Source organism: Pan troglodytes, chromosome 14 (assembly GCF_028858775.2).
Source record: "Pan troglodytes isolate AG18354 chromosome 14, NHGRI_mPanTro3-v2.0_pri, whole genome shotgun sequence".
Lineage (NCBI taxonomy): Eukaryota > Metazoa > Chordata > Mammalia > Primates > Hominidae > Pan > Pan troglodytes.
In genome coordinates, this window is record NC_072412.2 from 39,639,993 (window position 1) to 39,665,221 (window position 25,229).

Sequence of the window (25,229 nt, forward strand, 5' to 3'; positions counted from 1 at the left end):
GAAAACTTAAAAACTAGTGATACAAAGCAGATAAATAACTCTAGAAATTATTCCGGGCATTCCTGGAGCTATTCAAGATAGAGGATAGGGCATCCAAATAGTCATTTCAAGGAATTATAACCACAAAAGTTTTCAGCTAATGAATTTAGAAGAAATGGTAGAACTGGGCCAGGCATGGTGGCTCATGCCTGTAATCCCAGCACTTTGACTGAGGCAGGCGGATCACCTGAGGTCAGGAGTTCAAGACCAGCCTGGCCAACATGGCGGACACCCATCTCTATTCAAAATACAAAAATTAGCTGGGTGTGCTGGCATGTGCCTGTAGTCCCAGCTACTTGGGAGGCTGAGGCACGAGAATCGCTTGAAGCTGGAACCCAGGAGGCAGAGGTTGCAGTGAGCTGAGATCACGCCAGTGCTCTCCAGCCTGGGAGACAGACCAAGACTCTGTCTCAAACAAAAAAAAAGAAGAAGAAATGGTAGAATTAGAATATCACCATTTTGTAATCTTCATGAAATAATGACAATAACAATGGTCATCAATGGCTGCTAATATCATACAAAAGGCAAGTGGACATCATGTGCTTCCCACCCTGTCTAGTCACAGAATACTATAAAGTATTCTTGACAAAGACTGGACTTAGGCTGGGCGCAGTGGCTCACGCCTGTAATCCCAGCACTTGGGAGGCCAAGGCAGGTGGATCACCTGAAGTCAGGAGTTCGAGACCAGCCTGACCAACATGGCGAAACCCTGTCTCTACTAAAAATACATCAATTAGCTGGGTGTAGTGGCAGGTGCCTGTAATCCCAGCTACTCAGGAGGCTGAGGCAGGAGAATCGCTTGAACCTGGGAGGCGGAGGTTGCAGTGAGCTGAGAGCTTACCATTGCACTCCAGCCTGGGTGACAAGAGCAAGACTCCATCTCCAAAAAAGAAAGAAAAAAAAAAGAAAAAAAAGACTGGACCTAAATATGACCAAGCCTCTAGATCTAGTTTTCAGGTTACACAGGGGCAGAAAAATATACTAATGGCACCATGAGGATAAAATCAGCAAAGTCCAAACTATGAGACACACTACAAATGACACAGTTTCTTAAAAACAGTACCAAAAAAAAAAATGGGGGTGACCTATACACTAAGAAAAACTCTTAGAATACATATCAAAAAAAGCAATGTATTGCCAGGCATAGTGGCTCACGCCTGTAATCCCAGCACTTTGGGAGGCCAAGGCAGGCAGATCACGAGGTCAGGAGTTCAAGACCAGCCTGGCCAACATGGTGAAACCCTGTCTCTACTAAAAATACAAAAAAATTAGCTAGGCGTGCACCTGTAATCCCAGCTACTCGGGAGGTTAAGGCAGGAGAATTGCTTGAACCTGGAAGGCGGAGGTTGCAGTGAGCCGAGATTGTACCACTGCACTCCAGCCTGGATGACAGAATAAGACTCTGTCTCAGAAAAAAAAAAAAAAAAAAGCAATGTATTATAATATGGATGTTATCTGCATTCTAATTTGTATTAACAAATCATAAGAAAAACCTAAAAAGTAAGTGAGAAAATGTGAACATTGTGCTAACTGGGTATTTGATAATATTAAGAAATTTTATTCTTTATGTATTATGCTGCGTTTTGTGGTTATGCTTTTCTTGTTGTTGCTTTTTTTAGTTTCTGTGCACATATATAAACACAATGTCATTAGAAGAAAACATAAGAGAATACAGGGGAAAGTAAAGATTTCTTGATGAAGACACAGAAAGCACAAGTCACAAAAGAAAAAAAGTAATAAATTGAACTTCATCAAAATTTAAAATTGTTCATCAAAAGGCACTCAAGAAAATAGGTAACATTAGGAGAAAATATGTGCAACACCTGTGTCTGAATACATATTATATCTAATCTACATCATGTACAAAGATATTACATACTTATATACACATACATTCCTATAGCTTATATGCAGAATATATACAGACCTCCTACAACTCAATAAAAAGACAAAAAATAATAAAATAATAAAAAGACAATGCAATTTAAACATAGATAAAATACTTGAATAGACACTTCACAAGACATACAAATGGTCAATATGCACATGAAAAAGCATTCACCATCATAATCATCAGGGAAATGCAAGTTAAAATCATAATAAGATACCACTACAAACACTAAAATAGCTAAAATTAACAAGATGAAAAATACCAGATTTTGGAGAGGACATGGAACAACCAGAACTCTCATGCATTGCTGGTGGGAGTGTAAACTGGTACAGCCACTTTGGAAAACCATTTGGCATTTTCTTAAAAAATTGAATATACCTATGATCCTGCAATCACATTCCTAAGTATCCCACTCAAGAGAAATGAAAATATAATGCCCACAAAAAAAATGTGTACAAAAGTGTGTATAGCACCTTTATCCATAATAGTCAAAAATTGGAAATAGCCCAGATGTCTATCAACAGAAGAATGGATAAACCAACTGGTATATCTACACATTGCAATACTACTTAAAAATAAAAAGGACCTAGCTGGGCGTGGTGGCTCACGCCTGTAATCCCAGCACTTTGGGAGGCTGAGGTGAGTGGATCACTTGAGGTCAGGAGTTTGAGACCAGCCTGGCCAACATAGTCTATACTAAAAATAAGAAAATTTTTAGTATAGACTAAAAATAAGAAAAATTTTAGTCTATACTAAAAATAAGAAAATTAGCTGGGTGTGGTGGTGCATGCCTGTAATCCCAGCTACTTGGGAGGCTGAGGCAGGAGAATCCCTTGAACCCAGGGGGCAGAGCTTGCAGTGAGCTGAGTTCGCACCCTTGTACCCAAGCTGGGCAACAGAATGAGACTTCATCTCAAAACAATAATAATAAAAATAAATAAAAAGGACCAAATTATTGATACAAGCAACAACATGAACGAATTTCAAAAATAATACTCAAGTAAAAGAAGCCAGGAGCAAAAAAATGTACATAGTAAATGATATGATTCTGTTTATTTGAAATTCTAGAATAATAACCAAGGATTATTGAGGATGAGGATACAGTCACGTACTGCATAACGTTTTGGTCAGAGATGGACCACACATGACAGTGATCTTACAAGATAATAGAGCTGAACATTGTCTATCACCTGGTAACATGGTAGCTGTTGTACTGTCCTAGAGCAATGCATACTTGTGTGTTTGTGGTGATGCTTGTATGAACCAACCTACCGCACTGCCAGTCATACAAAAGTACAGCACATACAATTATGTACAATACATAATCCTTGATAATGATAATAAATGACCATGTTACTGTTTTTTATGGTTTAGAGTGTACTCCTTCTACATATATATATATTTTAAATGTTAACTGTAAGACAGCCTCAGGCAGGTCCTGCAGGAGGTATCCAGAAGAAGGCCTTGTTATCATAATAGGAGATGACAGCTCTATGCATGTAATTGCCCCTGCAGACCTTCCAGTGGGACAAGATGTGGAGACGAAAGACAGTGATATTGATGATCCTGACCCTGTGAAGGCCTAGGCTAATGTGTGTGTTTGTGTCTTCGTTTTTAACAAAAACATTTAAAAAGTATAAATATAGGCCAGGTACAGTGGCTCACACTTGTAATCCCAACACCTTAGGAGGCCAAGACAGGAGGATTGCTTGAGGCCAGGAGTTCAAGACCAACTTGGGTAATGTAGTGAGAACTTGTCTCCACCCAAAAAAAAAGTTAAAAAATTAAACAATTTAAGAATAGAAAAAACCTTATGGAATAAGGATACAAAGAAAGTATTTTAGACAGCTATACAATGTATGCATTAAGTGTTGTTAAAAGAGTCAAAAAGCCAAAAAAAATTTAAAGTTAATAAAGGTACAGTAAGCTAAGGCTAATTTATTATTGAAGAGGGAAACTATCTGGTATAAATGTGCACAGCATCTATCAAGTCTCCAGAAGTATACAGTAATATCCCGGGCCTTCACATTCACTCACCACTCACTCACTCACTCACCAGAGCAACTGCCGGTCCTGCAAGCTCCATGCATGTTAAGTGCCCTATAGAGGTGTACCATTTTTGTCTTTTATACCATATTTTTACTGTACCTTTTCTATGCTATGTTTAGATATGTTTAGATAACAAATACCACTGTGCTATAGTTGCCTACAGTATTCAGTACAGTAATATGCTGTACAGGTGTGTAGCCTAGGAGCCACAGGCCGTACCATTATACCCCAGGTGTGTAGTAGGCTATACCATCTAGATTTGTCCAAGTGCACTCTACGATGTCCACGTAACAACAGATTTGCTTAACCATACATTTCTCAGAACACATCCCTGTTGTTAAGCGACGCTTGACTGTGTATGAAGCAAGTTTAGCCATGAGCTGATAATTATTCAACCCAAGTAAGGAGAACTCCCAGCACTTTGGGAGGCCAAGGCAGGCGGATCACCTGAGGTCAGGAGTTCAAGACCAGCCTAACCAACATGGAGAAACCCTGTCTCTATTAAAAATACAAAAAATTAGCCATGTGTGGTGGCGCATGCCTGTAATCCCAGCTACTCAGGAGGCTGAGGCAGGAGAATCGCTTGAACCAGGGAGGCAGAGGTTGCAGTGAGCCAAGATCACACCACTGCACTCCAGCCTCAGCAACAAGAGCGAAACTCTGTCTCAAAAAAAAAAAAAAAGAAGAAGAAGAACTCATGGGGCTTTATTATATTTTTAATTCTTTCTACCTTTTTTTAATGTTTCAAATTTTCCATGATAAAGAATAAGTGAGAGACAGAGAGAGAGTAGGGAGTTGGAAGGATTGAGGGAGGAAGAGAGGAAGGAAGGGAGAAAGGGAGGGAAGGAAGGGGGGAGAGGAGAGAGAGAAGGCAAGGGAAGGGGGTAGGACAGAGTCCAAAAACAGGAGCGACCTCCACAGCCCTGAGGACATCGCTGAACACCAACTCTGCGCCATCACAGATGTTCCTAATGACGCCCCTGAGGCATCAGGAAAGGTCAGATTGCATTGGATATGATCCTTGATTCTTTTTGCAACAGAGATTGATTTATGTCCACTTTGGGGGACACTTTACAAACAACATACAAAAAATCCAGGCATCCTCCTTCAAGTGTTCCTCAGCGTTTGTAGCATGAAACAGAGCTCGGCCTGAGGACACCACCCAAATGAAGTGTCAAAGTGTTATCATCATGGAGTGTCTGGCCCTGCCCCAGGCGGCTCCGACCTCGGCTGCTGCTCCCTCACCAGGGGTTTGGAAGTTGCCCTGGAGCTGCCTCTGCCCTGGAGTTGGCCTGGAGCAAGGTGGTGTCTGCCCAGCCTGGAGTATGGGAAACTCATCCCAGCACCAACAACTGGGTCTAGCTTATGCTCCCTCAAAGATCTTGCAAGAGGAGTTGCTTCTCTTTCGCAGCTTTAAGAAAAGAGAGGCCCATTTCCAATGGAAAACAGACCCTCCGCGGGGGCTGGGTTGTTATTTTCCTCAGACCTGGATGCATTTAACTCAGCCATGTGGTCCCCCCGGATCAAATAAGCCGGTTTCCAGATCTGCCTTTCGCTCAAACGGTTTCAATGCCACTCCACGGTGTTATTCAGGGATTGATCCTTGTGCTGGCAAGACCAGAGGAGAGGCCAAACCAGGCCCAGATGCGCAAGCTCCTGGAGCAGGAGGCCAGGCTGTCCAACTCACTTATGCAGCACCCACAGTAGGTTAGGCAGGGAAAAGCCTCTGATGAATGATGGGATTTTCAGTTTCATGGCCTGCTATCAGCCCAGTATTTATTTGATCCAAGGAGCCTATTTTTACAGAATACTTCATGACATCTTTCTGCTAACCCACACTACACACTAAAGAGCAGCAGAAGACTGCAAGCCTCATGAGGAAAGACAGCGCGTCTGTCCCGATCACCACATAGGATGTCCCCAGCATCTTGCATAGGGCCTGCTACACAGCGGATACTCAGTAGGTAAATGTAATTATTGAATGAATGAATGGCAGAAAATATTACAGCATTTCTGTAGTCTAAGAGCAGTTCTCAAATTTCAGTGTTCATAAAAATCACCCGGAATAATTAAAATACAGATTTCTCCACCATCACACCCCGATCCAAGATTCTGTTTCTGCTTCTCAGAGGTTCTGGAATTTGCATTTTTTACAAATCTTTCCAAGTAATTCTGTTGCCAACGGTTAGTAGCTCACATTTTGAGAAAGTCTTCTCTCTGAAGTTCCCTTACTTCAGGTTCCCTCAGGGTCTTGGGTAACTAAACTCCCCCCGCCCAGGGGACTCACTTTTCACTTCTGCATGGTCCACAGCGAATAGGTTTGCTCTACTCTTTTAAATTCAAGGAGAGGCTGAGGAATTAGCATTGGCAGAGGTGGCTGGTATCCTTGGATGGAAGGTATTATAAATGCAAAGCGCTATTAAAATCACAAAACCTTTTGAATAAAAAGCCTTTCTTAATAATCCATCCACTTTTCGTAATCATAGTTTTTCTTCTACAAGTCTTAGAAGTACCCTGGAAAAAAAAATCAGCTTATTTTGCAGAGAAACAACGAATTCCAACACTTGCTTTATGCTGGTCAATGTCCAGCCTTGCTGCTTCCAAACATTTCATATATGGGGCCTCTATTCTCTATAGTCTACAAGATGACAGGCGCCTCCCTGTCAGGGGTAAGCCTGCAGCTCTCTTTCTGGATGACACATTGGAGGCAGTGGGAAGCTTGGTTTCAGAATGCTTACTAAGGTCAAAGCAGCACCTTTGGGAGCTGATTCAAATGTCTTCTAATCCCAGAGGGGCCATTATTGTCCGTAACGAACACGGAACTTTCATTCATACAATTCATAGCAGTCTCCCCAACACTCAGATCCAGCAGGGGGGATCATGGCTGAGTTTTGAGCCAACTCTTTGAGCAAGGAAAGGTAACTCAAACGCTGGAAGTATTACATGATAGAATGCCCAGGCCTGGAAACATTCCGAAGTCTTTTTTTAGTTATCCAGAAATGACAAAGGAAATTATTTACTCCAGAAAGGTTTGCAGATTGGTGTGGCTGAGGGATCCAAGAAAGCATTTTTCCTATGTCTTCCTCCCTCTCCCTACTCCTGCCAGTAACCAAGTGACAACAATATTGCTAGTCATCTATTTTTTTAATCATGTGATTTTCTTACAAAAGACAAGGACAATTGCTCAGATTGTTGTTTCCAAAAAAAAGGCACATGATGGTTAGATGAGATTCCATACAGCTGTTAAATGCTTCCAGCCAGTCCTATCCAGGATTTTGAAAATTATAGCCATGTTTTTAATGGAATAACAATTATTGAAGACAGAAAAATGGAGTCAGAGGGGAACTAGAAACTTACAGATAATATTGATTTAAAAAATATAGCTCATAGGGCTCTAAGAACTTTTGAGTCTCAGAAGATGTGTTTACAAGTACACATGAAGTTTTCTATTCAGGTTTTTTGGGAGGTTTTTTGTTTGTTTTTGTTTTTGTTTTGAGATGGAGTCTCGCTCTGATGCTGAGGCTGGAGTGCAGTGGTGCGATCTCAGCTCACTACAACCTCTGCCTCCCGAGTTCAAGCAATTCTCCTGTTTCAGCCTCCCGAGTAGCTAGGATTATAGGCATGCACCACCGCGCCTGGCTAATTTTCATATTTTTGGTAGAGACGGGGTTTTGCCATGTTGGCCAGGCTGGTCTGGAACTCCTGACCTCAAGTGATCTGCCTGCCTCTGCCTCCCAAAGTGCTGGGACTACAGGCGTGAGCCACTGTGCCCAACCAATTCAGGGTATGTTTTATCACGACTTCCAATTATTTCTAAACAGAATTGCTTGACCTCAGGAGGTCCTCCTTTTCACCAAGACATTGTTTTGGTAGGTGTAGGGAAATAAAACAGGAAAAACTTTTCTGTCTTGCAAAGGAGAATTAATTATTTTCCTTTCAAAATAATATTTAATTCTAAAATATTTCAAAAATATTTGAATATTTCAAGTGTTTCAAATTAAATTTTTTTTAAAAGTCAGAACATGAAATCCACATATTTTATCCTATCCCATTAGGCTGGGGAGAGATGGAGACACACCCCCATCACACAACCGAGGCAAAAACTACAAATAACACTGCGGTGTCCTTCTCAGATGAGGTGGCTTGAAAACAAATCACATATCTATTTAATTAAGGGTGGCCAGTTGTCTTGTTAAAAAATGAACGAACAAACTCAGAGACTATAACTGTCCCAAGATGAGCACATCCTAGCTGTGTCTATAGACATGCAACACTTTCTGGGGGAAAGTAGATAAACTGGCATTTCAGTCTTGTTAATGGCAATTTTGGAAGTAGGAGCTAAGTGAAAGGGCTGACCCTGTCCCTGGAGCCCAGAGAAAAATCTATATGTAAAGAAAGGATTCTGCAGCCCTGGAGATGGCTGGCTGGAGGGCAGGCCAATGATCCCTTTTAGACATTTCATCATTGCCCATACCTTTCTCTCTTGCCATTGTACTTGCCTCGGTTGAAGTAATAGCAGCTCCAGACTTGTCAAAATACTTGGGGGTTCTTGGTCTGCTTTTAATTTGGTGGAATGTTGGCAGATGTGGGCTGGCTCACCAAAGAAGAATGTCTTTGGCTGTGTCCAGTGGTCAACTGCACTGGCCAGTTGCTTCAGGCTCAGTGGAAGGCTGTTGATGACCCAAAGACAGGCAGGCCTGGCTCCAAACTTCTTGTTAGGATGGCTACAGGGCTGCCTCAGGAGAACTGTTAGTATTTAGCCAGGGCTAAACACAGCCACAAGGCTATATTTGGGAAAGGAGTCTTAAATGCTTCCAGTTCACCGGTGTAACTACTCTGACACTAGGGGTTGGGGTGGACTTTAATGATAGGGGAAGGCTTTGAGCTGGACTTTGATAAGGAAGGGAGGAGAAAGACATTCCAGATAAACAGACATTCTGGATAAACAGACCTTCCAGCATGCAAAAAGGCTGGAAGCATAAAAGGGAATGGAGTGTGACTGGTGCATATGGTGGAGATGCAAAGGCAAAGGTTGGTTGGGAAGGACCTTGCATGCTGTCTGAGTACCTTCAGGCTGCTATAATAAAATACCATAATCCAGGTGGCTTAGAAACCACAGAAATTTATTTCCCTGTTTTAGAGGCTGGGAAATCCAAGACCAAGGCCTCTCCCTTTCCTGGTTCACAGATGGCACTTTCTAGGAAGAGGTACCTAGAGCTAGGTACCTCTTTTGGGTTTCTTTTGTGAGGGCACTAATCCTATTCATGAGGGCTCCACTCTCATGACCGAATTACCTCCCAAAGGCCCCACCTCCTAACCCCATCACCACAGGGGTCAGGATTTCAACATTTGCAACATTTAAATGGGGCGGTGGAGGTACACAAACATTCAGATGGTAGTATGTGTCATAGATTCAAGTTTATGCTGAGACACCAGGCTAACATTCCTTCAGAAGAATAACCCTCCAGCCTGTGAAAGATTCTTCCAGGGGGCCTCTGAGTCCTCTCACCCACTGGGTGCTCTTGGTATGTCCATTGTGAGATGAGGGTTCCAGGGAGTAATTAAAAAGCAGTCATTTGTTAATAGGGTGAACATATAATTAATCACCCAAACCTGAACACTTTGAGTAACAAGAGGAACTTAACCATAACTGTGCTGGGACAACATCTTTACCTAAGCAAATCAGAACATTTGATTGCTCTCATTTTGTGAGCCCTTTCTATATGCCAAGCACTACCATAGGGGGTTAACTCAGGTTATTTAATTTCCACAGTAACCCCAGTATGCAGGTATAATTCCTCCCATCAAAAATGAGTCTAAAAAGCAGAACTGGCATCCTTTGCATTCCTTTTCCAGTTCCAGAATCTTCCTCTTGTACCCTCATGTTAAAAGCTGTATCCATGCTTACAGCATCAGCCTAACCTTCTGTGTGCCCTTCCCAGTCACTGACATCTAGCAGCTACTGGCTCTGCATTTCTCCCCCAAATTAAAGGCACTGGCACTTAAATGTGACTCCTCTCCGCCCCAAGTCCCTTGGTTAGCTCTGAAATCTAATTTGCATGCTACATTCAATCTTGAGGCCCTATCATCCCCTAACCTCTTCTACTCTAGGGCCCTGGACTTCACAGCTTCTCAGACACCTGCTGCCATGACCTCACCCCAGACCCTCCCTCAACCTCCTATTCTATCTTTCCCTTACTCCCATTCTGCCTGTTACTGTCACCAAAATCATTAGTCCTTTAATGCCTTCATACACCCAGTTGGTGATGTGTTGGCCAATGTTTAACAACCTGCTCTGTGGGGAAATAACGTCTGCCTGTATTTACGTACATAAATTAAGAATTTACTGATATAAAAGATGAGTAACAATTTACAAATAATAAAACATACAATACTCTCTACTGTAAATTATATTAGGTCAATTGATTCTCACAGAATTCTTTCATTGATTTTTATGGTCAACTTTTATCCGTAGCCAACATATGGTGGCGATCCAACCAGGACTTGACAAATGGACTTGCATCCCAATCCATTTTTTTTCTCAGATTAGGGGACTTTCTCAATCAACTGATGTGATTTAACTGTTAAACCATTTCTCACTCTCACCCAAATTATATTAGTGAAGCTGAAACTCTGCTTAGCGTCAGCACAGCAGCAATGTAACAGTGAAACAGCACAAGAGCTAACATAACTAACTCCATTTTGGTTTAAGTGGCCCTTACCCATTTCTGCACATAGGCAAGGATAATTTTAGAGTACTATTAATATGCAAAAACAGCAATCATGTAGTTTTAAAAACTAACTCTGGGATTAAAGGAGAAGTATGTAAACAACTATGTTTTTGTTAAAGATTTATAGGAGCGTTGTGACCTGACCAAGGACAAAGAAGTTCCTTGAACGCTTGCTGGCACCCAGATGTCGGTGGTTATCTGTTACCTCTTGATCTCAATCCCCTCCCCTTCCTTCTGCCCTTAACATAAAAAGAGCCTAAAATTTGTACTGTCTGAAGATGGTACTTTAGAAGGCTAGTTCCCCATCTTCTCGGTTTGCTGGCTTTCCAATTAATCCTGCTTTTCCTCCCACCAACACTTGTCTCTTGAATCTGGCTTTCAAGCAGTGAGCAGACACACCTGGGGTCAGTTATGGTAGCACACCATTACACAGCATCCTCACCATGCAACACAGTCGCTGCCAACAACCTCGATGGTGGACAAGACTAACATGAATACAATAATTACAAAGTGAAGAGTTTTGAGGACTTACTATCTTTGTTTTTAAATATAATAGTTTATCTGACTTGTTGATAATGAAGGTATTTAAAATTGGCTCACAAAACTTCTGCAAGTTTAACCATTCATTTTTGTGGACCAGGTGACTGGGCTGCAACACACACTACTGTGGCCCCATCGACCTCAGGCTTTTCCTCTCCTCTCCTCTCTCCCTATCTTACAGATGGAGTCCCACAGAGTCTATTCTAGACTGAGATGAGGTCAAGGTCAAGAAAGCTTAAATGTCTGTAAATTTCCTTAGTACGGGTCCATGTTGGGGAACTTCTTGGGGAATAAATATCAATACTAGTTTTTATTGGGCAGATATAGGTTTACAGTTTTACTACTGATAATACTTTAGAGTTGCTGAAGAAAAACAGGCCTACTCACTCTTGGAAATGGCCCTGTAAACTGTCTACACTCTCCTGCTTAAGAAACGAAACACAGCAAATATGAAAGCAGAAAAACACTGGCGGCCGGGCACGGAGGCTCATGCCTGTAATCCCAGCACTTTGGGAGGCCAAGGCAGGCAGATCACTTGGGAGGCCAAGGCAGGCAGGAGTTTGAGACCATCCTGGCCAACATGGTGAAACACCATCACTACTAAAAATACAAAAATTAGCCAGACGTGGTGGTGCATGCCTGTAGTCCCAGCTACTCGGGAGGCTGGAGCATGACAATCAACCAAACCATGGAGGTGGAGGTTGCAGTGAGTGGAGATTGCACCACTGCATTCCAGCCCGGGCGACAGAGTGAGACTTTGTCTCAAACAAAACAAAACAAACAAAAAACAGAAAAACATTGGGGATGAACCAAATAGTTCTCTCACTTATCCTGCAGGGAGATGCTGTCAGAAGCCCCACTACGGAAACATCCCAAGGCCTACTATTACCTAAGGTGACACCACTCAGCTGTGCAGGCTTTCTCCCTGACACAGGAAACCATTCGCAGACATTACCTCATCGCTCTAATCTCCTATCAAACCTGTGAGGCAGGTAACAGAAGGTATCCTCAATTTACCTGTGGGGAAATTGCTGCCCAAGCATCAGAGCTTCCCACTCTGCAAACACTGCAAGTGTCCCTGACACCAGCACAGACTAAGAAGTGGGCATCTCTGGCTTATTCTGGGACCAAGTGCTAAACTGCAAATGGACCTCCTCTCTATCCCAATTCATCAGGGGAGAAAAATTTGGTTTAAAATGTGAGCCTTATTCTAAGCAGCTGTCTCATCTAAGGTCATCCGACTTGGGCAGCAATTTTAGTACAAGCCAAGTATGTTTGCAGAAACTCTAGCAACTATAAGAACACAGCAGGGCTCCTATGCTGCCATCTGCAATACGTTTTTGTAGGAATTCTTTCTCAAAGTTGCTTGTTTGGGGATTTAAGCTCACAGATGTTAATATGTAAAGGACAAATAACAAGCGACCTTCTTCCTGAAGGATGTAAATCTCTACTTTCCACCAGTGGCTTCCAAGAAAACAAGAGTCACTTTGGGGAGATATGGCGTAAGTAAGGTACTAAAGGCAAGAAATTTCCTTCAGCCTTGGAGTTCGTGGAAATATGGGGGCCAGGGCCTAGGGGTGGAAAAGTGTCCTGCCACCAGTCAAGGAAGAAAAGCTGGCCCCAACTGTTTTACTCTGCTTCTTCTAACAGGTGAATGCCTTCTCAGTACAGAGTTCCCTCCTCTCACAGCCACATCACCAAAGCCAAGCACTTGAACAGAAAGCCCCCTCTCCCCGTTGGCTTCAAAAGCTCTCTAGCTTTCGGATGCCCCCACGACACTCCATAGCTTCCTCCCAAGGCCTACGGCTCCACTTCACGTCTGGTTTCCTGATGTACTACCCACCACCACCCAGGACTACTTGTTCTTCTCCTTTATCCCTGCATATAGTTACCTCCCTTTCCAGTCCACTGGAAATTCCATTTTTTTCTAGTTACTTAAACTAAAAAACACCCCAGAGTCTATGATTTGAAAAGTGGACTTGTACCCCAATCCGCTTTTTCCCAATAATTTTCTCAATAAATGTAACGGGTGTAATTTAAGTGTTAAACTATTTCTCACCAAAGCAACTTTTATACCAAAACAACAAACTGTAATAAGGAAACCTACCAGGAATATACCTTCATACACCTGGGCCCAGAATGAGCACCACTAGATGATACAAGGTTTGATGTGTACGTGATGATGTCTGCTTCAGAGACTGCCACTTTTAAACATGGTATATCCAGCGGAACAGCCCTCCACCTACCTTACCTAACCCACCAACCAGTGTAGTGTCATTGGTATAGGTCACCTGAAACATGGAGAAACAATAGCCAAGGCAAAGGTCTTCCAGTGTGGCCGATTCACAGATCAAGAAACAAGCCTAGGTACACATCCTGATTCTACTATCAGCTCTGGTCACATCAAGGGCCTAGATAACTGTCCAAGAAGGAAGCCTGTCCGGCTACAAAGTCTAACACTGAGCTCCTCCTATGAGGTCTCCCAGGGAAACCTTCCTGCTATATGTTGCTTATCAATTAATGTAAAACTTGGAAACTGGCCTCAAGTAATGACATTGGATGTGCAGTTTTGTATATATGTGCAGAGTTATGAAAGGCTAGCTGGTTAGAGTTCCAGGGTATAAGCAAGGGGTTTTTCCTCATTTGGACTACATCTACAGTTTTCACACTGAACTGTGCATGAGCCCCAGGGGATGGGGGTAGATACTTTCATCTCTTCTATACACTGGGCTTCTGGCTATCACGTCTTTTAAAGAAAGGGTTTCCACTTCCAAAAGTGGGTAAATTTTAAAATACTCTGAAAGTGGGATGGACCCTCAGTGTCTACACAGATAAACAGAATAATCTTTTTCCTTGCTTCTCCAGCTCCTTTACTTGTCTGGTCAGAAAGTCAGAAGTTAGGAGAAAGTGGGCTTCACAATGATTTTAAAATGCATCTTAACCATCTTAATCTAATCCTGGCTCATTCCTCAGACATCTTCTGAAAAGAGCAAACATAAACTTCCCACCTACAGCCACTTAAAGGAGGGCTGATCCTCCCCCTTCAGCAAGGTGTGCAGTAGTGACTGGAGGAGGACTTATGACCTTAGCCATGGGGTTCTGCCACTCCATCCACCGCATCTGCTCTGTGACCTCCTAGCCAGACCCTCCTAACTTGCCCTCAAGGTGTTTTTATCTTTAGCAGAGTCTGTTCTAACATAAGACTTAATATGCCTAGTAATTACTGAACCGGATGTACTTTCAGACATTCCAAAGATGAAGTATTCCAGGATTGTTATCAAGGATTGTACTTGTTCCCCATCTCAGGGGACTATGGTTTGGTCCCAGAGGGGCTGTTCCCCTTTTCCTCCAAAGGAAATACCAGATTTGAACCAATGACAACATTGTGGCTGACAAGACTTAAGTATTTAATAGCTTCACAAAAAAATTCCTAATAAAGAGCTTATTCTGCATAATTAGAAAAGAAAGACACCAAGCCATTTAAACATAATTTATGTACATTTATGGCTTTATACAATTATAGCAAAGATTGTTCTTGTGTCTGTAAGTACATCAACATCATCAGGCACTTCTCAGAGTATCGGAACAAGAACGTGGAATCTGCACTGTTACTAAACTCGGGTAGCGAAATGCAGGAGGCATGACTACGTCCTGATGGGACTTACATGGCCACCCCTGGCCACACTGCCAGGCTGTGCCCACCTCAAGGAGAGGCCAACTGTAATGCCAGGCTGGTCTGTTCGCATAAACCACAATACATTTTTTTAAATGAATGATTATTCCCAAACTAAAACCAGAAAAGAAACTTCTCTTTTAAAATTAGTTATAAATTAAGAACTCTTAGGAGCTTGAATGTAAGAATTTTAAGTTGGGGCTGGGGTTATTGGTAGCATATATCCAGCAGTTGAACAAGTCCAATTTGTATATCGTTGGAGAATGATTTCCATTTTAAGCGTCCTTATCCTCTTCTTGGGATGTTCCATTGATTTACTGCTCACTGGGATACATGTGCTCATTTAGACTTTGTCAGTTTGTCAAAGCAGAACTTTCCAAGTAATACATCTATTACCTAAATATATTCCATACGTCTATATTACGGAAACAATACATCTTTATATTTAAAATATCTGAATAGCTCTATAATACAATATGCTTTTAATAACAGTACAAACCAGAGAAAATAAATCAAACAAGGCTGCATAGGTGATATCATTTGCACATTTCACAAAGCAATCATGTACAATAACTGATATATACTCATTACTCCAGAAAGTCAGTATTCTTACAGGAAAAAAACTACCAGAGGCCACATAATGTTTGCTTTCCAGACAGACCAGATGCCTTTCCCTGGACTTCACTGTTCTCAGAGAGCTACCAAGGATTCATGACAGGATTTCAACACACAATGGGGGCTTGGGGGAGGTATAATTACCCAGACTCAGGAGGAAGATACATTTTCCTAAGAGCTACTCTATGAAGTAGTCAGATTTTAACAGTGATTTTGGCTGTAGTTGCCTCTTTAATGAACAAATGGGGGCTCTGAGGTTCCTTGTATTATGATGCAGTAATGGCATGGGAGGAAAGTGACAGTACGTAGTAATAGAAATGAGTACACAAGTACTTTGGCACCAAGTTCAGTTACATACCCGGGAGGCTGTGCTTAGAGGAACTTGGGTTTCTAAAACCAGCTATGTCTTGGACTGCCCCAAAATGAGGATGATAGAGTGGTGGCTGTTCAATGAATCTTCAAAAAAATGATCATCACAGTGGGAAGCTTACAATAGAGCTGGCTTACTGTAGGAAATCTTATCAGGAACACTTGTGTTCTTGTTAAACATTTAGGAAATACACCAAGCCAATGAAGATGCAATTAACATACAAGACAAAGCAAGTGTGATGTGGGCTATATACAGAAAAATTAGATCCTTCTCAAGAACACAAGAGGAACAGTGCTGTGCACCTGTTCTCTTCATTGTGATGACTTTGGGCTTTCCACATGACTTGAAAATACTGATGGACTAAATAGGACACAAAGCCAATTAATTTGGTCTGTCAGTTACAGGTAATTGGAAAGTAATAAAACATAATGATAGGAATTACAGTTTAGGTTGCTACAGGCTAAAGAAATTTTCAAATTCTTAAGCCAAGGCTTTTAACATAATCTCAATGCACAACTTACAGCTGGTTTTCAAATAAATCTCCCCAATTTTTAAGTAAGTTCTATTCCATTTGCTACCCATCTGAACTTATGAACACAAATTCTACAAACCACTCAAGTCCCATTTTTAAATTCCCTCCTTCCACTTAAACTTCCACAGTGTGCTAAGTAATCTAATCTGCAGGGCAGAAGGGAGAATGGGATGAAGTATGAGTGTTGACATAATTCCTCAAGGCAGAACTACAAAACCAACCTCCACCTGGACTGAAACAAGAGCAAAGAATTATGAGGGGAAACTTTTGCTAAAGCTCAACTCAAAATGGTGAAGTGGATCAAAATCCCTCATTTGACAAAGGACCATTGCTTTAGATGCAGATCTCCCTTTTCTGATCTACAAACATTATGAGGCCTCCCAGGACTACAGAGGTCTCTAGAGAAGACTTGATGCTATGCAGTACGCATAGTTCAGTAGAAGCAGATGAAATTTCTTTAAAATACGCAAAGTGTCCATAACTATACATCACTTTCCTGCCCAAACAGGGCCTGAAACGTTGAATATGCAAGTACTAATTACAATGATTTAAGATTAGTCAGAAACATCACTAAGTAGCATCCCAAAGTGTACAAACCAGTTAAGCATGTATAAAATTAGTACTAATCCAGTTAGAATACAAAATGAAAATTATGAATGCTGCCCCAAATACCTGTGGTTCCACAAAATTTACAAGCCGACTATGTAACAAAGTAGACTCTAGTTTTAAGAAAACATTATTACAGTTCAATATCTATTCCAAAAATGTTCTTAAGTCCCAACAATAACATCAAAAATCATTTATCTGGAAATTAGAACCATTTAAATGTTTGTACAAATTTGCAAATAACAAAATAAACAAAAAAAAAATAGAAAAGACCTGTACAAAGCTGGCATTTAATCTTTTTTTTCCAAAAGTTTAACAAGTCCATTAATTTAGCAGATTGATAACAGACTACTTGGTTCTCATGTGAATTCTGTGGCAACGTGAACAGGTCCAAGGCTGTTCAATGGAGATGCAGAATGGAGATTCAGTTCTTTGTGATCTGTCAGTTCCGCAGAAAACAGGTAGTACAAACAAAAGTTTAACTTATCAAGACATGAGACCCATCACAGTATTACAAAAAGAGTATAAACTTTCCTTGGACCAATTGGATATTTAGAAAAACCAAAAACACACACAAATACAATCTGTATCTACTGCTTATATACAAAACTTGAAAGCACACCAGGATCTGAAAATCTTTTCTGCAATTATATGGTGTAGTGAGTTTGGCACTTCATTGTAATGAAATTTCCAATGGCACAGTCCTTATCTACAGCAGCACATAACCTGCACACATTGGGCAAACATCCTGTACAGGAAAAATGTCTTTGCTGCCAAGTCTGACGAAAGGAAAAAAGGAGGGTTTCTTTTTTTGTTTTTTTTTTTAACCAAGAAAACTAAAAGGGAGTTGGTGAAAGACATCTTTGGACTGCTTCTCTCAGTTCCTGCTGTCAGACAATCTGAAGTACTTTTAAGTGTAACCTAGGAAAAAACACATACATACGCACACACACATACACACACAATGAAAATATAGCCAAATTAAAATCAATTCAACTTAACATGTTAAGAGTGACAGACATACTTAGGGGCAAAAAGCTAGAGCTTTCTCAAACAGCTCTAAAATCATTCAATGGGGAAAATTCTACTTTACAAAAAACCCTTCAGCATTTGATTTATATCAAATGTATTCATTTATTGAAGAGCTACTAAAAAGATGCAGCCATCGAACTGTCAAAAAGAAATCTTTAAAGCAGTTAAAGGAAGCCTCCTTCTGTGTAAGCTCAGAAGGAAAACTGTAAGCTGCAAAAAGGACAGAGAATGAATGATAAAAGATCCCTCTCTGCAAGGGGCAGTCAGTTGACATCAAAGATGTGCTAACCATGGCAAGTTACTGTGTTCCTCGCTTTTAAGTTCTATTTTTCAAAAGGTCTTTTGATATTGGGGTGAACTTACCTGCTCACTAACCCTCAGCCTGACACCCAGCTATGTGTCGTTGTCTTGACACTGTGCGGGAAGCTTTGGTTGGGCAACACATTGTCAAAGTTAAAATCCAATGTATCTCCATCCATGAGGTCATTCCGAATGATGGATTCCATGTCACAGTCTAAGCGCTCAATGAACATGCCATCCAAGTCACTTGGGAGCTTCTCCTGGTGGAGAAGGCCCATTCTGCCATAGCCATTGCAGCTGCTCACGGAGGAGTAGCCCCCCAGGGCACTCATCTGCATGGGGTGGGGCAGAGGCACTTGTACAGGTGTCTTCACTTGGGTCAGGCGGTTCATACCCGAGGTGTGGGGCATGGTGCTTACCGTGTGGGGCAGGGGACGCCCGTTAACTGCAGATGTCTGCTGAGCATGTCCAGGGTGGGTATGGGAGCTGGGATTCATCATTTTGTTATGAGATGCCTGGCTGCCATAGGTTGACATGACCGAATTAGGGCCCATCATGACATTCTGGCCCAGAACCCGGCTGTTGGGCTGGGCTACCCCAGGATCAACTGGTGTCATAATGTCATTATGGGGAGGAGAGTCAGAAGTCAGCAACTCCTTCAAGAGTCCAGGCGCACAGTTATACTGACTCATACCTCCATAACTCGACTTATTGTCCTGAAGTGTTTGTATAGGCATCTGGGGCAAAGGGCTCATGCTGGATTGGCCATATGTATATTTTTGGTAGTTTGGGCTGGGTGAATTCAAACTGGTGTTTGGTGGCGCAAACGAGTAGCACGGCGTCTGCTGCATCATGGTGCCAGGTGAGGACTGGGTCGAAACAGTTAATGATGTTGGTGATGAGAGAAGGTTGAGATTATCCAAAAGATTTTCCATGTTTTCGGGATTGCTTATCTCAGACAGACTGGGTAAAGTAGAGGCCATCTTTGCGGCAGATGGCGGGTACACCATAGAATGCACATCCCCTTCTCCAAGATCATCCTGTTCGGTCATAATGGGTGAGAGTCTCCCACTAATAGTACTAGCATTTGAGCTAGTTCGAGGGCGAAATGTACTCCAGTTATCAAAGTCATCATTGCTGTGAGAGCCAGGGCTTGCAGGCCATTTGGAAAACTGTGATCCAGGGCTGTCCCCAGCACCCTCCTGGCCAGACTGGAGAGATGCTTTCTTCTTGGCAGCTCGGCTTCGGCTCTTAGCAAATTTACTGTTGTTGTCCATGGATGCAGCTCTTCTCCTAGGAGATTTCCCGCTCTTGCCACCCTCTGGATTGAGCATCCACCAAGAACTTTTTCCAGTTCCTTCATTCTGCACACGAATGAACTTGCTGTGTAGGGACAGATTATGACGAATTGAATTCTGTAAGGCAAAACATCTTATTAGAAGTACAATACTTCTCTGCTTGCAAAACTTCCTATTCTACATGTATTACATGGAAAACAAGTAAAAAATCTTAAGTGTGTGCGCTACAGATTTCCATCTGAACAGTCCTAATGGCTCTGAAGCCACTACAAAAGATCTCAAATAGCACAGGAATAAATAGTATCTTATCTTAAAAACAGTATCTGTGGCTGGGTGCCGTGGCTCACGCCTGTAATCCTAGCACTTTGCGAGGCCCAGGCAAGCGGATCATGAGATCAGGAGATCAAGAGCATCCTGGCTAACACAGTGAAACCCCATCTCTACTAAAAATACAAAAAATTAGCCAGGCGTGGTGGTGCAAACCTGTAGTCCCAGCTACTCAGGAGGCTGGGGCAGGAGAATGGCGTGAACCTGGGAGGCGGAGCTTGCAGTGAGGCGAGATCGTGCCACTGTACTCCAGCCTGGGAGACAGAGTGAGACTCGATCTCAAAAAAAAAAAAAAAAAAAAAAAAAAAAAAAAAATTCTATATCTTAATTTAATGAAGGGACAAAATTTAATAAAAAGTATTGTAAATACCTTCTTTTATACAGCTACATTTTATGGAAAAATCAAAGGAATTGGTTTTAATAACCGCTTAAATTTTGCTTAGCTACAATAGTACTCTGTATCAAAGTGCTATGAAAAACCCCTTCCATTCTACTATCCTTAAAACTACTGCCAATTCTCTTCAGTTTGAACCTGTGCCATTTACATAAAGAAGTTTTATATTACTGGGCCCACATACTTACAGAAACAAAAAAGACAAAAGAATATAGAATATATAGAATAAAGAATATAGGCCAGGCATGGTGGTTCACACCTATAATCCCAGCACTGTAGGAGGCCAAGGCAGGCAGATCACCTGAGGTCAGGAGTTCAAGACCAGCCTAGCCAACATGGTGAAACCCCATCTCTACTAAAAATACAAAAATTAGTCGGGTGTGGTGGCAGGCGCCAGTAATCCCAGCTACTTGGCAGGCTGAGGCAGGAGAAGGAGACTGCGGTGAGCTGAGATCACTCCAGCCTGGGCGACAAGAGTTAAACACTCTGTCGCCAAAAAAAAAAAAAAAAAGAATATAGAAATATAGAGCTGATCAAGAATTAAAGGCCCCCAAATTAATAAGACTTGGATTCATTCACACCTTTAAAGCCCATTAAGCAAATACAAGTGAATGTAAGGAAAACAGAGTCATTGCTTTTGTATTTGAGAAAGCTGACCTGCCAAAAGAAATTTTTTTTTAATTCAAGTAGTGCCCCTACCCTCCAGTTCTACCAATGACCAGTAGTATGAGCAGGATGCACCAACTAACTCCATGACACACCTCCACGTAGCCAGGGGCTACACTGTCCAAACAGACAACCTGGGATGGGAAGAAATGACAGAGAACGCAAAGAGCTCTAACACTCAAGCTACCGCAGCTTCATAACTAATCATGCCATGTTTATCATCCCTAGGCCAACTAGGGAAGAAAAACCAACAATTTTTCTTTTGAGTACTTCCTGGGTGGCTCTGCTACTTACTTACCTAGGTGACCTTGGGAAGCTGCCTAGCCCCTAATGTGTCTTAAGTTTCCTCACCTGTAAAGCAGGGATAAATTACAGAGCCTTATCAGGGTTGTTACATGTACTAAATGAGATACATAAAAATGCTCAGCGGTGCCTGGCATGTAAGCAGTCACCATGAAGGGAATATTAGATCCCAACTTAGAATAGTGGTATCCTGCGCCCCAAAGTCCTGCTTCTCTATTCCTATTCAGTGTGGTATGTATAGGAGCTTAGAAGTAGTACAGATACAAACCCACAACTGCAAATATATGGTGAAAGGGGCCAGAGGTGGTCTCTCCAAGTTTCAGCAGAAACACCAGAGCCAGGCTGCAGATGAGAAAGCCATGGTTTGATTCACCTCCTCTACAACACATGGTAAGATGGCGTTCAGGGGAGTCCGTGGGACACGTGGAAAAGGAGACGAGGGAAACGCTGTGAGCTCCCCAGGAGGAAGGGCCTTGTCTTATAGCTTCTGGCCCCCAGCACAGTACAGGGCACACAGCCACTACACCTTGTTCATTCAGCAGCCTCTTTCCTCAGAGGTCTGCTCCCAAGGAGTGGGATTCTGGGTGCCCTAAGACCCTGGAATGTGCACAGTCTCCCAGCTTTCTTGGCCTCCTCTGCCAACTGGATGCAAGGCTCAGCTGACCATGCCCCCTGCATCTCTGCGGCCCCTCTTCTCAACCACAAAAAGGCTCTGGCTGGATTTGTGGTCACCCAGGGGTGCAGCCACAGCGCCCACATCCTCATGCCATTGACACGGGACGCCCGGGCCCGAGTGCCAACCACTGCGCCTGAGCAGAGCCTCTGCACAGCAGGATGAGGCCTGGCTCCAACACAAACTGGGAGAGAAGTCTTCTCTCATTAAAAGGTGGTAGAAGAGAGAAAATGGAGGGGTCTCACTTTCTAAAGGGAGATGCAAAAGTCAGGGTAAGGCCCAGCAGTCAGGGCTGAGAAATCCACATTTCAAAACGCCCTCTGACTCTCTGTACTGCATTCCGCCTAAAGATTTCAACACAGCAGCTACGTGACAAGCCCTCCTGCCAGAGCATACAGTGAAGTGTGAGAGCGGGGAAGACACCACCGGAGCCCCAGATTCCCGGCTGGAGCGGAGCAGGTGTGTGGTGATGGCAGTGACTGTCTCCTGTTCCCAAGAATCCCCACCTTCCTCCACACCCAAGATCTACCCTCACCTCGAGACACGCTGTGAGGAGGGCCAGGGGCTTAGAGTCGGTACAAGAATCCCTAAAAGAGGCCAGGGAGTACATTTCCCTCCCATCCTATTGCATTCCCCTAAGATCCCCAAATTCCTATGGGAAGGCGCCACACAAACACATGTATGCTCACAGAGCCACAGCCTTGTCTGCTGTACCCACCAACCCCAGCCGAACCGAGTTCTTAATTCCTCCTTAAGATCAGCAGGCCCGCACTTGGGGTAGCACTGGAATGCAGCCCTGCAGTCTGACCCTGACATTTTCTATACACTGGAAGTCCAGGCATTTGCACAATATTCCATCATGACAGTTTTGTTCTTTGAACACAATAGACACACAGATAAGCTCCGATGAAATCTCTGGAGGAGAGGAAGCTTGACTCCTGTCCCTGTCACATTTAGTTAATGATAAAGGGGGAAGAAAGATCTTCCCAGATAGAAGCTTCCTGGTTGTTGCATTGACTTGGGGAGAGGGGGTGAAGCTCTCTAACATTCATGATAAGCCTGTCAGATCACTGGCAAGCCCAGCTGGGGGTCATTTTTAAAAAGACTGCAGGAGACATAATAAGGAAATCTTTAAAACATTCAAGAAGCGTTCACTAACTCAGGTGGGACATATACTAATTTAGACTTTAAAAAAAAAAAAAAAGCCACAGCAGTCTCCTACTTATCAAAACATCATATTACATATTTTTCTAAGAGGACATTTCAGGTCGCTCTTTGAGTAACAGAGCTGTCTCCTAACTTTGCCAACAATTAAAATTTTTTCCGAACAGGAAAAGGTTTGCTGTGCAGGACTTGTTACATAAATTCCTGTTTTTCACACAGCCAGCGGGACATTAAAGAAGCTACGGTTTCTAGGGGGTGGGGTTTGAAAAGGTAAATTTTGTAAAAATGTGTTGCTATTAACGACGTTGTGTCTGCACTCCCCTACTGGCCACAGGAGAGGCTGGATGGAAGAGCAGTTCACCAGAAGGACTTCGCAGCAGAGCCGCGTGGGGCTGCTGGGCTCTGAAATATTATGCCCTTGAACTCTCAACAAATATTACCTGAGGACAGAGGCAGGATGTCAGGACAGAGGTTCATGCCCTGTCAATCACTTGCCCAAATCCAGCGTTTCTACATGACGGCACTAGAGAAACACAAGCCAGCCAATCTCCTCTCCACTAGCTTGTTTCTCTGCAGCCCCACTCACAAGCCTCTGCACACACCCCATCTGCCATCTGCATGCCTGGCCACCCCAAGCAGTGCAGCATGTGCTTCCTGGGAAGCCTGACCCAATGAGCTCCACAGATGGGGGAGTCGGGGAACCCCGACATGGTATACTTGCTTGTTCAACCTGCTCTGCTGGCTGTTCTATGTTCAGATTCTGAGTTCCTTAAAGAGCAAATGGGCTAAAGCTTGTCTTTAATTTCTAATATCATAGCCTCAATAACTGTTTGTTGCTTGACCCCCAAAAAAATTACAAGGAAGATATGGTGTCTTACACACTACACATCTTTTAACCATCCATTTGAGTACCAGTTCATGTCAACTAACATTTACTGGAAACTATTTTGTGGAAGGAGTAGTGAAAGACATGAAGGAATGAGACACAGAACATGCCCTCCAGAAGCTTCTGATCTACCTGGGGAGAAAATAAGTACACGTAAAGAGCCACTTAATAGGACGACACAACCCACAGACTGTCCAGGAACACGGACCTTTTCTCTCCAAAGGCTGCCACCCTGCCCTCCATGCCCCCAGCTTCTGTCTCAGCCCAACTGTCCCCTCCAGAAGCATTTCTTGATGACCTCATCCCATCCTGCAGCTCTAACATGGGACCTTACTTACTCACCCCTCTTTATGATTCCACTATGTCTGATCCCTGGGGCGGTGGGGGGGCATGCCTGACTTCCCACTACACTGTGAGCTGCTCAAGTGAGCACAGGGACCTTTGTCTGTCTTCTTGTACACTGTATCCTCACAGCACCAACACCATATGGGCACTCAAGTATCTGTTGAACAGATTAGTATTTCCTACATTTACAAAGTTGGTGCAAAGATTAAATGAGATAGTATGCGTGGAAAGGCTTACCTTAATCTCTATTAGCTAATGTTACTGTTATCACTACTGGCATAATAGCATCCATAAAATAACATATGTCTGTGTTTTACAGACCTATGTATGACAGCCTCACCTTAGTATCTGAATCAGTTCTGAGGCAATATCTAGTGTCAAGAGAAAAATGAACTGTTTTTCCCAAACCAGTCAATCTTTCCAGTAATTAACATACAAAAAAGCCTCATGTTAAGTGAGAGCAGTGCAGCATGTGGTTATAAAGAAATAAGACTAATGTTTATGACATACATAAACAGAGACCCCTGAGGACACATGCCCTCCCCAGGATGCTCCCAGACCCACTGTCTAAGGCAATCATCAGCCACTGAAATGCAGGATGAAATCTTTACAACTTTCATTGACTTTAATTTTTTTTTTTTTTTAAAAGACAGAGTCTCACTCTGTTGCCCAGGCTGGAGTGCAGTGGCTTGATCTTGGCTCACTGCAACCTCTGCCTCCCAGGTTCAAGCGATTCTCCTGCCTCAGCCTCCTGAGTAGCTGGGATTACAGGCACCTGTCACCACGCCTGGCTAA

General features: G+C 42.8%; 1 protein-coding gene across 1 annotated transcript in view; it reads right to left on the reverse strand.

The window, feature by feature from the left end:
- Positions 1 to 14,726: 14,726 nt before the first annotated feature.
- The window catches only part of FOXO1 (forkhead box O1), a 110,517-nt gene continuing 100,014 nt past the window's right edge, over positions 14,727 to 25,229 (reverse strand). The window contains exons 2-3 of the mRNA XM_522749.9: positions 18,442 to 19,793; positions 14,727 to 17,967 (exon numbers count right to left, since the gene is read on the reverse strand). Coding sequence (XP_522749.3) covers positions 18,456 to 19,793 — 1,338 coding nt within the window. The 3' untranslated portion in view covers positions 14,727 to 17,967; positions 18,442 to 18,455. The remainder of the gene's footprint in view (positions 17,968 to 18,441; positions 19,794 to 25,229) is intronic.